Genomic DNA, 12543 nt, shown 5'->3' on the forward strand with positions numbered 1-12543 from the left:
TTAAAATGTGCATCCAGTTGCTTCAAAAAGTGCTCAACAGGGTTAGTGCACTCCCTTCCCATCTGCAGGGGCTCGGTATGACCAGAAAGCGTAGCCGCCATCGTGTTGGAGCGAACTGCCTCCCGAGTCGAGAAAGGTATTGTACCAATGAATCACGCTGGTGTGTATAGGTGTCCAGTGGGGAACGGGATAACCCCCACCGGTCCAGAGGGGAGGAAACGGGGCTAAAGGAGCACTGCTTCACATCGAACGGGGGAGCGGCCGCCTCACCCATCTGGCACAGGCCTCACAGAAGCCTCTGATAAATACGCTCAACATGATCAATTAAAATGATATGAGGCACTCCGGTCGGCTCCTGGAGCAGGTAAGTCTCAGATTAGGGCTTTTTGGCAAGCTGGGAATCAATTATCTCACTAAATGTGAAGATCTGGCTTGGAGCTCACACAATGTGCATCCAGCCACCATGAAAAGCAGGCCCCGACACCATCCTCAGTGTTATTTTCACTAAAGTTAGTATGTTGCATAGCTGCCCTAATTGTATTGAAATTGGCTTTTTCAAAACTATATGTTTTATTACAATCTACATTTGCTTTTTTGAGTTTATTTCAAAAGACACCATGTTGTGATCTCTATTTCCCAAGTACTGCCCTACTTGAATGTTTGTCAAAAGATCAACATTGTTATAACCAGATTCAGACAAACATCCTTTCTAATTGCTGTCATTTACCAAGTTCAAAAACCTAAAACCCCTTGCTGAACTACTAGCACCTCAATCCCAATTTATGTCCGGTTAATTAAAATCTCCAACACATAACATGTTGCTGTTCTTTCTCATCAATGTCAACATTAGGTGGTTTATAAACCTATCTCAACCAATAATCTATTTCCCTTCTTTTGTCCAAGCAGCTATCTACCCATAAAGCTTTCACCCTTTTCTTGCTTTTAACTCACGGTTGACATACAAACATACCCCACCTTTCCTGTTTTGTTTCTATCCTTCTTAAATAATATTATAATAATGTGTAACAATTTACGTCATGTGTCTAGTCCCACCATGTTTATCTCATATTGCTTATTGTATGCTATTGCCTCTAGTTCCCCCATTTTGTAACCTACCGTGTTCTGATAGTGTCACTCCCTCCGCCTCCACCCCTCTTGTGCTGAGCTAAAGCCCATGTCATTTATGTCCTCTCTATTTTGTAGGTTTCTTAAAAGCCAAAACCCTCCTTCCTACATCATGACTAAAGAAATGCATTAACCTTCCTGCATCGCCTATTGCCTTTATAACTCCTTGCAAGCCCTTTTTTCAGTTTATTCCCCAATTCTTTATATACATAATTACATAAATATACACGTAGACTTCAAATATATAAATATGTATATTTATATAATATTTTTACATAACCAAGTAATTTTAATGATTGCAATTTGAGGGACCTGCCTGACAACCCAGGCTGAAAGTCCAGAGAATTTAATTTGCCAGCACTGTATTTTACCCTGTAACTTTACATGACAACCTAACACCTGTACATTGGGGGGGAGGGGAAAAGGGGGTGCTGTATGTATAAAATGTAAGTCTCATTTAATGGAGTACTAGTTCCATCAAAGGCTGCTGAGATGCTAAGATTTTATATTAGCATTGCCTGCCAATCCATGTGTTTAAACAAAGACTTACAACTGTTGCTTAGCTATCCAAATGCTCCAAAAGAAAAGTATTTGCAGGAAAACGTTTCATTGATCTAAGATCAATGTTTGATGTCCAAACATTTTTTTTTAGATTGGAAGTTGCATTTTACAAAGTCTTGCAAATATATACCCTGACTTGTACAATGTAAAACACAATTTGAATGTGATTTTTTTTTTTTTTTAATTAGCAGTGTTTCATTGATTAAAGAAGTGTATTCTGCTTGAAATGGATGGTCAAGGCTGAAGTTGAACCTCTCTTTTAAAAGACATTACAGACATCTTCATAAATGATATAAAATATATATAAAAACATTCTCAACATCCAGTGTTCACTAGCAAGATGCAGATCTACAGCTAATGTAGGTATTAGGTAATGTCTGAAATGCCAATAGTTTTCCGCTCGTTATTTTTAATTACAGTGCTAGACAGATCTCACAAGCCCCTGCTCTGCAAAGCTCTAATGGACATTCAATTCTAGATTCATGATTCAAAAAGGTATGAATGAAACTACTCACGAAGCTAACAGAAGCTGTAACTGTGGCGAAACCAGCTTCGGCACTGTGAACTGGAGAGGCCTGGCTGCTGGCCTCCTGCCCGCTGACTATGGCCCCTGGACATATTGCACTTTAAAGACTATATTTGGGCAGGTAATAATTTGTATTGCTGCTGCTGGCCCTTTAAAAGCAGCGAGGGACATATTGGAACTTTTGGGACTACTGTACCTTTAAGACTGTGGAGCGTAGCACAGTAATCCTGCCTTTAATACTTTAATGTCATGTATGTATTGTTGTATGCAGTTAACCTGGGTTATATATATATGTACAGCATTCATCTGATTGTTCGGTAGAAACACTCCATTCATTGTATGGAGGAAACTACCGAACAACCAGACCACCCAGGACTAAGTGTGCCTCCAATTACCGTTTGCAACAATGTTGCAAACAGGTAATTGGCAATCCATGTAATGTATTATGTGTCCTCTGGGTGGCCGCCATTCGGGAAACAACCACGTGGCGGCGGCCATCTTTAACTGCCGAACAGCGGTGTTTTGCCGTCGAGTGTCTGGAACTGAAATCGGACACTCGACTAGGCAAACACCGCTGAGACCTCCAGACTTTCAGGATTTCGTATAGAAACTACCGAATGACCCGTCGTTCGGTAGAAAGAACCATACGAACTAGGGGATTCATGCGAATCCCCCTTAGTCTCTATAACCCAAGTAATTCGTCTGTTTGCGTTCCCTTGTTTGTGACCGACCGCAGGGCCAAAATGCATGGAACTGTTTTCGGATACTTTACCCATGCGGTCGGTCAATACTTTAAAGTCCCATAACTCCCGAACCGTTTATCCGAATGGGCTGATTTTAACATATGTTGTCCCTCCAGACTAGGGCTATCTGGAGATATTGGATTTGTGGATGTACCCCAAGTATTTAGGGTACATCCAAAACTTGGGTAAAAATGTGTCCCTGTTAATTATGTTAAGTGCTAATCTAAGGGGAGGAAATGTGTGGGAGGTACATCCATGTGATTGGTTAAATTCATCCTCCCCCTGGGAGTGTCCTGTATGTACTTGGTTGTAATAAAAGCCAGACTGGGTGTCCCAGTCCTCAGTTCTTGCTTAACCCTCAAAGCGATGTGTCGTCTCGGTCTTTGGGGGAATGGGATTGTAAGCTGACTGCCAAGAGTGTAAGCCGATGTCTGCTTTTCTTGTTCAGCTGTTCCAGTGTTCGTGTGGTTCCAGTCGGGAGAATGGTGTTTGCAGTAGCTGCCTGTGCATCTGGAAAGGGGATTATCGCCTAAACTGGGTTTTATCCTCTTGTAAGTGAAACGGTCCGTTACAGTAACCATGACATTTAACCTAGAAATGATTGAAAGGAACACTCCAATGTTAAAACGGATATTCACTTTTAACATTTGGAGTGCTGCTTGCTTTAATCACATCCGTGCCAGGGGTACTCTCCAAAACTACAAATAAAGATTACTCACCATTTACTCCAGGGGAGAGTAATCTCTCTCACTCTCTCAAGTGCTCCTCTCTGCACAGGAAGACTGTCAGCAATGATAGTCTCCCTCCTTCATGTTCAGAGAAAATTGGTGTGTGCGCAAGACTTGACTGCAATCAAGTACAGAGATAACCAAATGAATGCACCACTGGTGCATTAGTCACTGCTTCCCAAGGAAAGCTTGACTGCATGGGGGTGTTCCAAAACAGTCTCTAATTTCTCTTCAACTTAGCACTTTTATGAATTGGGACAAAGATGGTGTGCAGTTAGCACCTAAGCGATTTGGAGTGTCCCATTAAGACATTAAGACTAGTACAGCATGAATGGAAGGGGTGGGAACAAAGCTATAATATGTTCCAAATATTACCACCACTGCTGTATGATAAAGACAAGGAAATTAAGCTCCTTCCAAAAACGATGAATCTGTAGTTAGAACTAAAGTGTCCATTTAATTTCCACCATTGGTAAGTACAGTGCACGTGATATTTAAACAGTGTAACAATATAGATTATGCTTAAATATGCTTAATACTTGAAACCAGAGGGACTGCGTTTTCATCAGTTATTAAAACATTTAACAATATTTAAAATACAGTACAAATACATAATAAAATAGTAGGTAATATGAAGGTAAAAACTTTTCTTTAAAAAAAATAGAAACATTAGATGGGGTTAGATGGCTGTGCATTTAGGACATATTAAAGTGGCTCTGTCACTTCTCCCTCCCCAAAAATGATGCAAAGACTGTGACAGAGCCACTTTAAGGAATATCTTTATTATTACAAAGCAAATGCATTATTAAATCTTTAAGTAAGTGACTTTAGGAGACTATGGTTTAGGAGTATTTTGAACCCCCAGCAGGCTCTTTCTGCCCCGTGCATTTTCTTCCATCATTTGCCCACCCACTGCATTTACTGCCATCATTTGCCCACCCACTGCATTTACCTCCATTATTCGCCCACCCACTGCATTTACCTCCATCATTTACCCACCCACTGCATTTACCTCCATCATTCGTCCACTCACTGCATTTACCTCCATTATTCGCCCACCCACTGCATTTACCTCCATTATTCGCCCACCCACTGCATTTACCTCCATTATTCGCCCACCCACTGCATTTACCTCCATCATTTACCTCCATCATTCGCCCATCCACTGCATTTACATCCATCATTCGCCCATCCACTGCATTTACCTCCATCATTTGCCCATCCACTGCATTTACCTCCATCATTCGCCCATCCACTGCATTTACCTCCATCATTCGCCCATCCACTGCATTTACCTCCATCATTCTCGCCCATCATTCCTGCCTAGCGTTTCTTTAAGGCTAATTTCAGGTAGAAAATGCGCAAAGACACATATTATAAAATATTATGCTAAACACTTGCATAATTGAATGGTGGCTTAGCTTCACTACCAGAATTGGCTATTATTCATGTGTTTTATGAGCAGAAGAGATCTATATTCCAAATGCCGTAGACTATATCTCCCCAGATGCATTGCCAGCATTATGGCTGTAAGAGCATTATGGGAAATGTAGTCCACAACATCTGGAGTGCCGAATGTTGCCTACCCTTGGGCTACCATAAGGTCTATATAAAAGTAAACAGTAAAATTGAACTCTGATCTGTACTTCAAAGCAGGACTGCCATGACAGAAAAGACACAGGTCAATGAATACAGTATAACTCGTACCACAGCAGGAATGTTCAATTAGTATCATTTTCTACAACTCACATCACGGCTATCCAATTAAAATGATAGGAGTCCTGTAATGAAAGGACTCTGGAACGGTATCTGAGCATTTATAATAAATAAGAAGAATTCAAAAACATCCTCCAATGTTAAGCTAATCCACCCCAATGTAAAAAAGACAAAACTCAATACTATATAGGTTTATAAAGCCATAGATACAGGATCAACCTGCTCATGGCAAGGAATGATTAGTGAAGTGACATTTTGCGACACAGAGCCAATGCGAAAGGAGTTACAGGGAATATTGGTTCTTCATACATGCACTAGACTCCGAGGCTTTCTTGTACATGTTCCTATATATCTTCTCCATGCTCTCTTCAAACACTTCTCTGTGAGTCTTTCCTCTGTACACGGCTGCTCTTTTAGACCAGTATTCCCCATTGTCCAGGTGAACTAACTTCTCCACCGGAGACGACTGACTGCGAAAAGTGACAAAAACCACATTAAGAAAATAATAGCCTTTACGGATATCAATTGCATAGTTCTTTATATGGCAATAGTCACGTGAAAACGATGCGGTTTCTTTACTCATTGAGAGCAGTCTATTAGCTAAAATCAACTTGATAGAGTTTAAAACTGCAGAATCCCAGGATGCATCTTGGTGTAACATGCCAAATGTCGATGGCACTTTATCAAATAATGTTTTTGAATTACACTTGCATCTAGGCTGGTTCTTTAGGCTTCCATTGAGGATTGTTTTTAAAATATTTTAGAATGCAAAAATTTGTGGAAAATGAACATTAAAGATTATAAAACCACTCCAACAAGTGCGTTAAGCAAAGAAAGTTGTCGACTTTCTAACTAACTCTGTGAATATATATCAGACATACACAAAAGTTGTGCTGATGGTTATATACAAGCCTTGTGTTTTGGCACAATATTTTAAACAATGCTAGCTGTACGGTAGTAGCAAAAGGATGTGCAAATTTTGTCGTCATCTGTATTCCACGTGGTTTCCCAAAACATTTAAAAAGTTCATTGCCTGATTGACAGCCAATAGCGGCATGCTGACTGACACATGTAAACAGTTATGGCAACGTGTACTTTGTCAGATTCCATAGATCGTGTCTATAAACCAAAACCACTGCATTAAGATGTAGTGGTTTTGGTACTTAGAAGGTCCCTTTAAGGCATATTACTAATGCACTGACCACTCACTATCCAGATTCATAATAATCAACGTGACTTCCTCACCTGGTCTGCAGGTCACTGACGCAAAGAGAGTCATTGCACAAAGAATCACGACTATGATGGTTTTTATCGAACACGCTCTTGTCCTGGATAAAAAAAATAAAAATAAAAAGCAAAAAACGGCAGTTTTAATGCAATATAGAGGTCAGATTAAAAAAGTTGGGGAGTCTATGGAAAACCTGAGTTTTGACTCTGGAAAGTTACACCATTATAAGACACCTAAAAACCAATTTCCTCTAGGTTGAGTTCTTGCATCTTTAAGAATATTGAACAACATTTTAGGTGATCTGTGTCCAGCAAACTATCAACACACTAGTGAGCCCGGTGACATTAAGCCAGAATGGCGTCCGAAGCGCAGAGAGAGACTCGGCACTGGAGGAAAGTTAAGTAAAGTTTATTCATTTCTTTACAGTACAAACTGGGGTAGGAGCTAAACGAACTAAAGACATGAAGATCATAGCGTTAGGAAAACAGATTTGGATTTCTAACTCTATAACCGTAACTTTAAGACCCGACTACTGGAGTCTCCCTAAATTTACCCATTTGTGCATGGGAGTTATATCACTAAATTACATACATATATTTGCTATAGTACATGCCAACTATAGAAAGTGGTGACTTTGGTCAAGATTGTCAACCTGTGAACGATATATGCCAATGTATGAATAGACCCAGCCCAACGGCAAAAGTTAGCAGACAGAGATGAGCTAAACAATGAATGTAAGCACAGCAAAACCTTCCACATGTATACGCTGGCTGAAAAAGTAAAACAAAAAATATTTGAAAATGTATTATTATTAAGTGGACATTTATACGAAGTGAATTTACCAACCAAAAATAAATGTTTAACCATGACAGGTAGACACATGGTTAGCTAAAGTACAATTTGATTCATTGTACACAGCTGGATATTCCTGACAATGGTAAGGTACGTAGGCTTTGTAGGTTTAGATAATGCACACCAAGTATTATCTAGTTAAATATTTATTTCATGTGAACTATTATAAAATGCCCCTAATTCTTTAAATCAACTGGAGGATTACGTTGTGTTTTTTTCAGGTTTTTTTTTTTGTCTGTTTTTTTAACAAAGAGAAATGTGAAGTAATGAGCCACAAATTGATAAACATTTTTAATTAAATGCTGCAGAATTGAGAAAGGGAAGGAATAATTCCAGTGGGTTATAAATTCAGAGCATATATGAAGTCCTTGGAAATCATTGGTGCCTACCATTCACAGTTCAGCCTTTAAACTCCTGTGGCAGCAGAACATTTGTAAAACGGCACATCAGAGTCAAATTTCAAAGCTCAGCGAGCTCCCATGGTAATATGTTCTTGTTAGACATCTGATCATTTGTACTGGTTAGCTGTAATTACCCGACTCTTAAAGCTGTAAGCTTTTTTTTTCCCCATTTCTGCTAGATTTTTCATTTCTTTACTTTTTTAATTCTTTATATAAAACTACTTTGACAATATAACAATACAATCCGTGAACAGTGAAACAAAAAGGGGTTTGTTCAGCCTTTCTGTAACGGAAGATGATTGAGCACTGAATTAAACAAAATGCAAAATAAGAATCAATATGGTGTTTTTTTTATGCATCATAGTCGAAGGAGGGAGCCGTTCTCTATAGGAATAAAAGGCTCTTTGCATGCATTTAGAAATATCAGAAATGCTGGGTCTGCAGGAACTTCTGGTGAACAATGATACTCTAAAACTTTTTTTCCTTTAAAAATTCATTATTTTTCAGGATAGAAAGAATGACATTAAAATAAATATAGACTCTGCTCAGACAACAGAAGTCACAAAGAGAGTGCAAGCAATTATCTTGTGTTGGTCATAAAAAGCATAATGTATGAGTCATTAAAAGCAAATTACTTATTTTTAGCTGCAGAATTGAATCACCTGTATTTTCTCCAATGCCTTTGTTTTATTTGTATTTTTCAGTAAAGAAAATCACAATACTTTGCATGCATGAGTATGTATCTTAAAGGGCTGCTGTCACTTATCAGGAGTTCAGTTATCAAATTTATGCATTTTTTTTTTTTTAAGGTTTGCAAAAGAAAAGAAAATTTAAAAAGCCGCACCTCTGTATTTAGCTCTCTCCAGGAGATTGCCTCTAAATTAATTGGACCTCAAACATGCAGGCATTAGTCTGATCGCTAGGCAGCTGCTAACAATAAATAGTTTCCTTCTCCAGTGCACCGTCCAGACCCTTTTGATGCTGGGTAGAGTCTACTTAAGACATTTTATGCTAGTAAAAAAAAAAAAAAAAGCTAATTTTATTGCAGTGTTCCTAAACTGGGTGTCTATAAAAAAAAGGTGAAGAATCGCTCAACTAAAGTGCATCAGTAACAGAAACATAGGGAAGCTCACTGTAGCTGGTTTTGGGTATTTTGCAGAAAAAAAACTCAACTGAAACAATGTGAACAATTTTTTTTTTTTTTTTTAAGTGAAAATTTAAATGATGCATGGTTTAAAATGTCATTATCCTCCATATGGTTATTCGGAATTATTTAATAGGAAATAAATGGGATCACAATTCTGTAATAATGCACGTTCATTGATTTGGCCTAAGCATTCTGTTGGATATACCAAGTGGGCCAAGCTGTGACAACCAATATGTGATAGGTGATCTTAGGGAAAACAACTTGCCATTATTGTACAGGATTTAAATAGACCATTTCAGAAATAACAGGACAAAGAACTCTTGGTGAGGTCAAAACATTGTTGTTGTACTTCGCTTCAATAAACTCTGGCACCTTTTGAACTACTGTGTGCCCCGGACTCTTTTTGATCTACAAACAACCTGACGCACTTATTTTAATTTCTTGATCCATACAATAAGCATTCTGAATAGCTGAAAATGTATACAATGAAATATGTATGCCTCTTCTGTTTCAGCTGGGACGCAAAACTAGCTGTGGTGATGTCCCACACCGATCTGCATCTTAACATGATTTGTCCACATGTATTATGTGTTCAAACAACACGTAACATTGATTTCCAAAATTACTCTCAGTAAAGAATCATCATAAAGAGAACTTACAAAATGAAGTCGCTGCCTGGCACCGTGAGTCTTTAACATATTTTTTACCCGATCATGAATCTCCTCCCAGTTGGCCGTCGATCTACTTTCAGATTGAAATCTGTAAGAGATGGTACAATTAGAATTTAATTTTTGCATTCCTAAAACAAATACATTTCAGAGCATCAGAAAGGTGAAAAGGATAACAATGTTTAAATGCTCTGTTGGGTTATGTTTCTCAAAATATAATGTTCTAAATGTCCAGAGAGCTTTTTTTAACGTTCCATCGTAAACAGAAAGAACCATAGTCTGTGAGGTCATTTACAATATACAGTGGGCTCATACCTGCTTAACTGCTGTCTGCCCACTTTAAGTAACAGAGTTATCCATGCTCCCCCCCTTACATAGGGACAATACCTTTCTAAGTCAATGGATAAGCTAAATAGAGATTGTTGGTTAAGTAAAAGAACACTATAGTCAACCGGACCACTTGATCTCAATTAAATGGTTTGGGTGCCGTGGTCAAGACATTTTAACCCTGCAATGTAAAAGAAAGTGTTTTTTGTTTGTTTTTTTAGAAACTGCAATGTTATGTTGCAGGGTTAAATCCACTTTGAGCGGCTGTCTCCCTGACAGGTACTAGAGGCGCTTCCTCTCCCAGACAGAGTAGAATGACAGCAGCATTTGAATGGAGGAACGCAGCGTTTGGCCCGCTCATGCCTAGTTCCCATCCATTGCTTCTCTATGATACTGAAATTTAAATAAGTAAAAAAATAAGTTTGCATATACTGATCTGAGCAGGTTTCAAATTGGTAAACTACCAAATCTCTCTTGAAACCAACCATTGACAAATCAAAACGCTAATCTATATAATAGACCCAGATTTGATAACTGTAACTTTCTATCTTAATTAGTCTTCCTGACTCCAATAAAAAAAAATGCTACCTTTCCTGGCATATCGTCACAAAATGTTCCTCTTCCGTTGAGCCACAGTAAAAAGCCTTTATTTGCTCCTTGTCTGGTCAAGTCCTTAAAACACCCAGCAAGATTACCATTTTACTAAGCACATCCTTACTCTTCCCTCAATGCTCTATACATGACTAAAGGCTCCCCTCCCCACCATTAATTTTCCAAACCTCTTTTTTCTGAGCTGTGCACACATCTAAATTTAAACGTAATCTCGGACTCTCTAGCCCCATCTTCAAACATTCCCTAAAAAAATGTATTTCTTAAAAGCAGCTTGCAAACCCTTCTAATAAGCCCACCATACATGAATAAGTTACTTTTAATTAGGCTCCCACACAGTACACCCTCTCACTGATGTGAGCCTTACTATTTTTTTTTGCAAGCCTAGGGAGAAACAATGTCAAAATCATCACGTTAATGCTCAGTTTGTCCATCAATGCTCTGTAATTACACTCCTTACGGAGAGTATCCAGATCCGCAGATGGTAAAATACATAAGAGTACAGTTTACAACAATGTCCTTCAAAACTGAAATTCTTGTCTGTTATATCCAGAGCCTATTTTGTTCCCTTCAAATCTAGATCTAGACATTGAAAGATATTCTCCTTCTGTGTCTCCGATGTCTATATGCTTGGGCTGATAGATGAAGACATCTGTTTTTCCACTTACATATTTTGTCCATGAATTTCCCTAAAGAGACAGGGAAGGGCCTTGTGTGAATAAATGAATCTAGGAATAGCAGCTAAGCAACATTAAAATATTTCTCCAAGTACACCTGCAACTGTTTAATTATTTTATTCTCTCTTATTAGTGATATCTATTACGCAATGTTTATAAATAAAAAAGTTTATAATAAATACATTCCGTGACCATTATATTTGTTACAAATCATAAACACAAATAGCTAAAGGGCAAATTCAGTGAGCGGTGTACAAAAAACATCTGGCTAATGAAAGAAGTCAAAGGATTCGGCAAAAGGACCACAAAATAGCAACAATAACTCTTAGCAGCACAATTTGCAGCAGCAGTAGTCAAAAGGGCATCTTCAACTGCCTGCCACAATGAAGATTGAAACAGAGTAGCCCTCATGTTGGCTACTCTGTGGGCAAGTAATCACCAAAACTGGGCAACTGAATACTGGAAAAATGTCACTTAGCCCAGGTAACCTTAGCTAATGGACATCCCTGTGATAAATGCATTTATAGCGTTCATTTGACTCTTTAATACTAAGCAGAACTTTAATAGCACAGTGTATCAAAGCAGTCTTGCTGACCATGCATGCCCTCTGCCCACCTATCCCAATGTGTTTCACAGACATCATAACCCTAATGACCCAGCGTGTAGACAAAAAAGAAAGAAAAAAAAAAAACTCACATTGTGATACAATCAAGTCAGCATTGAATGAATAATAAAATATATATATATATATATATATATATGTTTTGATCGCCATATTGAATCCATGGTACACAGAATATCATGTAAATATAAAAAAATATATTTAATAATGTGCCTGCTGCAGACATGGCGAGTGGGTTTGTCAACACAATTCGTGTCATGGACAACATGCCGGTCCAGGCTGCCAATGCGCCAAGCACTACTGTAGCACTGGCATATGTGCTTAAATACACCTTAATGGAATAAAAGAGTATTTGGGAGCTTGAAGACTACGATAAAATGGGCATCATCACACAGTGCGACTGTATTGTGTGATATGTCTGCCACGGAGAATTTATATTTTATTAAAATAAGTACTGTAGTAGGCATGTGTCTCAGGAGGAAATCGTGAAATTAAACTAAAGGTGTCAAGTATTGTCCCAAAGACGAAGATCATTTAATTAATTTTTTTTTTTTATTTGAGATTTCTAATTTATATATTATTGCCTGTTCCTCTGGTTTGTGCTGTCAAATTG

At 38.3% G+C, this 12543-nt stretch overlaps 1 protein-coding gene across 4 annotated transcripts in view; it reads right to left on the reverse strand.

Annotated features, from left to right (window-relative positions):
• Positions 1–4120: 4120 nt before the first annotated feature.
• SPATA6 (spermatogenesis associated 6) overlaps positions 4121–12543 on the reverse strand; it is a 41856-nt gene continuing 33433 nt past the window's right edge. For all 4 annotated transcript variants that reach the window (XM_063427787.1, XM_063427783.1, XM_063427784.1 and 1 more), the window contains 4 exons: positions 9687–9786; positions 6645–6727; positions 4829–5869; positions 4121–4785 (listed from right to left, as the gene is read on the reverse strand). In XM_063427787.1, coding sequence (XP_063283857.1) covers positions 5683–5869; positions 6645–6727; positions 9687–9786 — 370 coding nt within the window. In that variant the 3' untranslated portion in view covers positions 4121–4785; positions 4829–5682. The remainder of the gene's footprint in view (positions 4786–4828; positions 5870–6644; positions 6728–9686; positions 9787–12543) is intronic.

Source organism: Pelobates fuscus, chromosome 7 (genome assembly GCF_036172605.1).
Source record: "Pelobates fuscus isolate aPelFus1 chromosome 7, aPelFus1.pri, whole genome shotgun sequence".
NCBI lineage: Eukaryota > Metazoa > Chordata > Amphibia > Anura > Pelobatidae > Pelobates > Pelobates fuscus.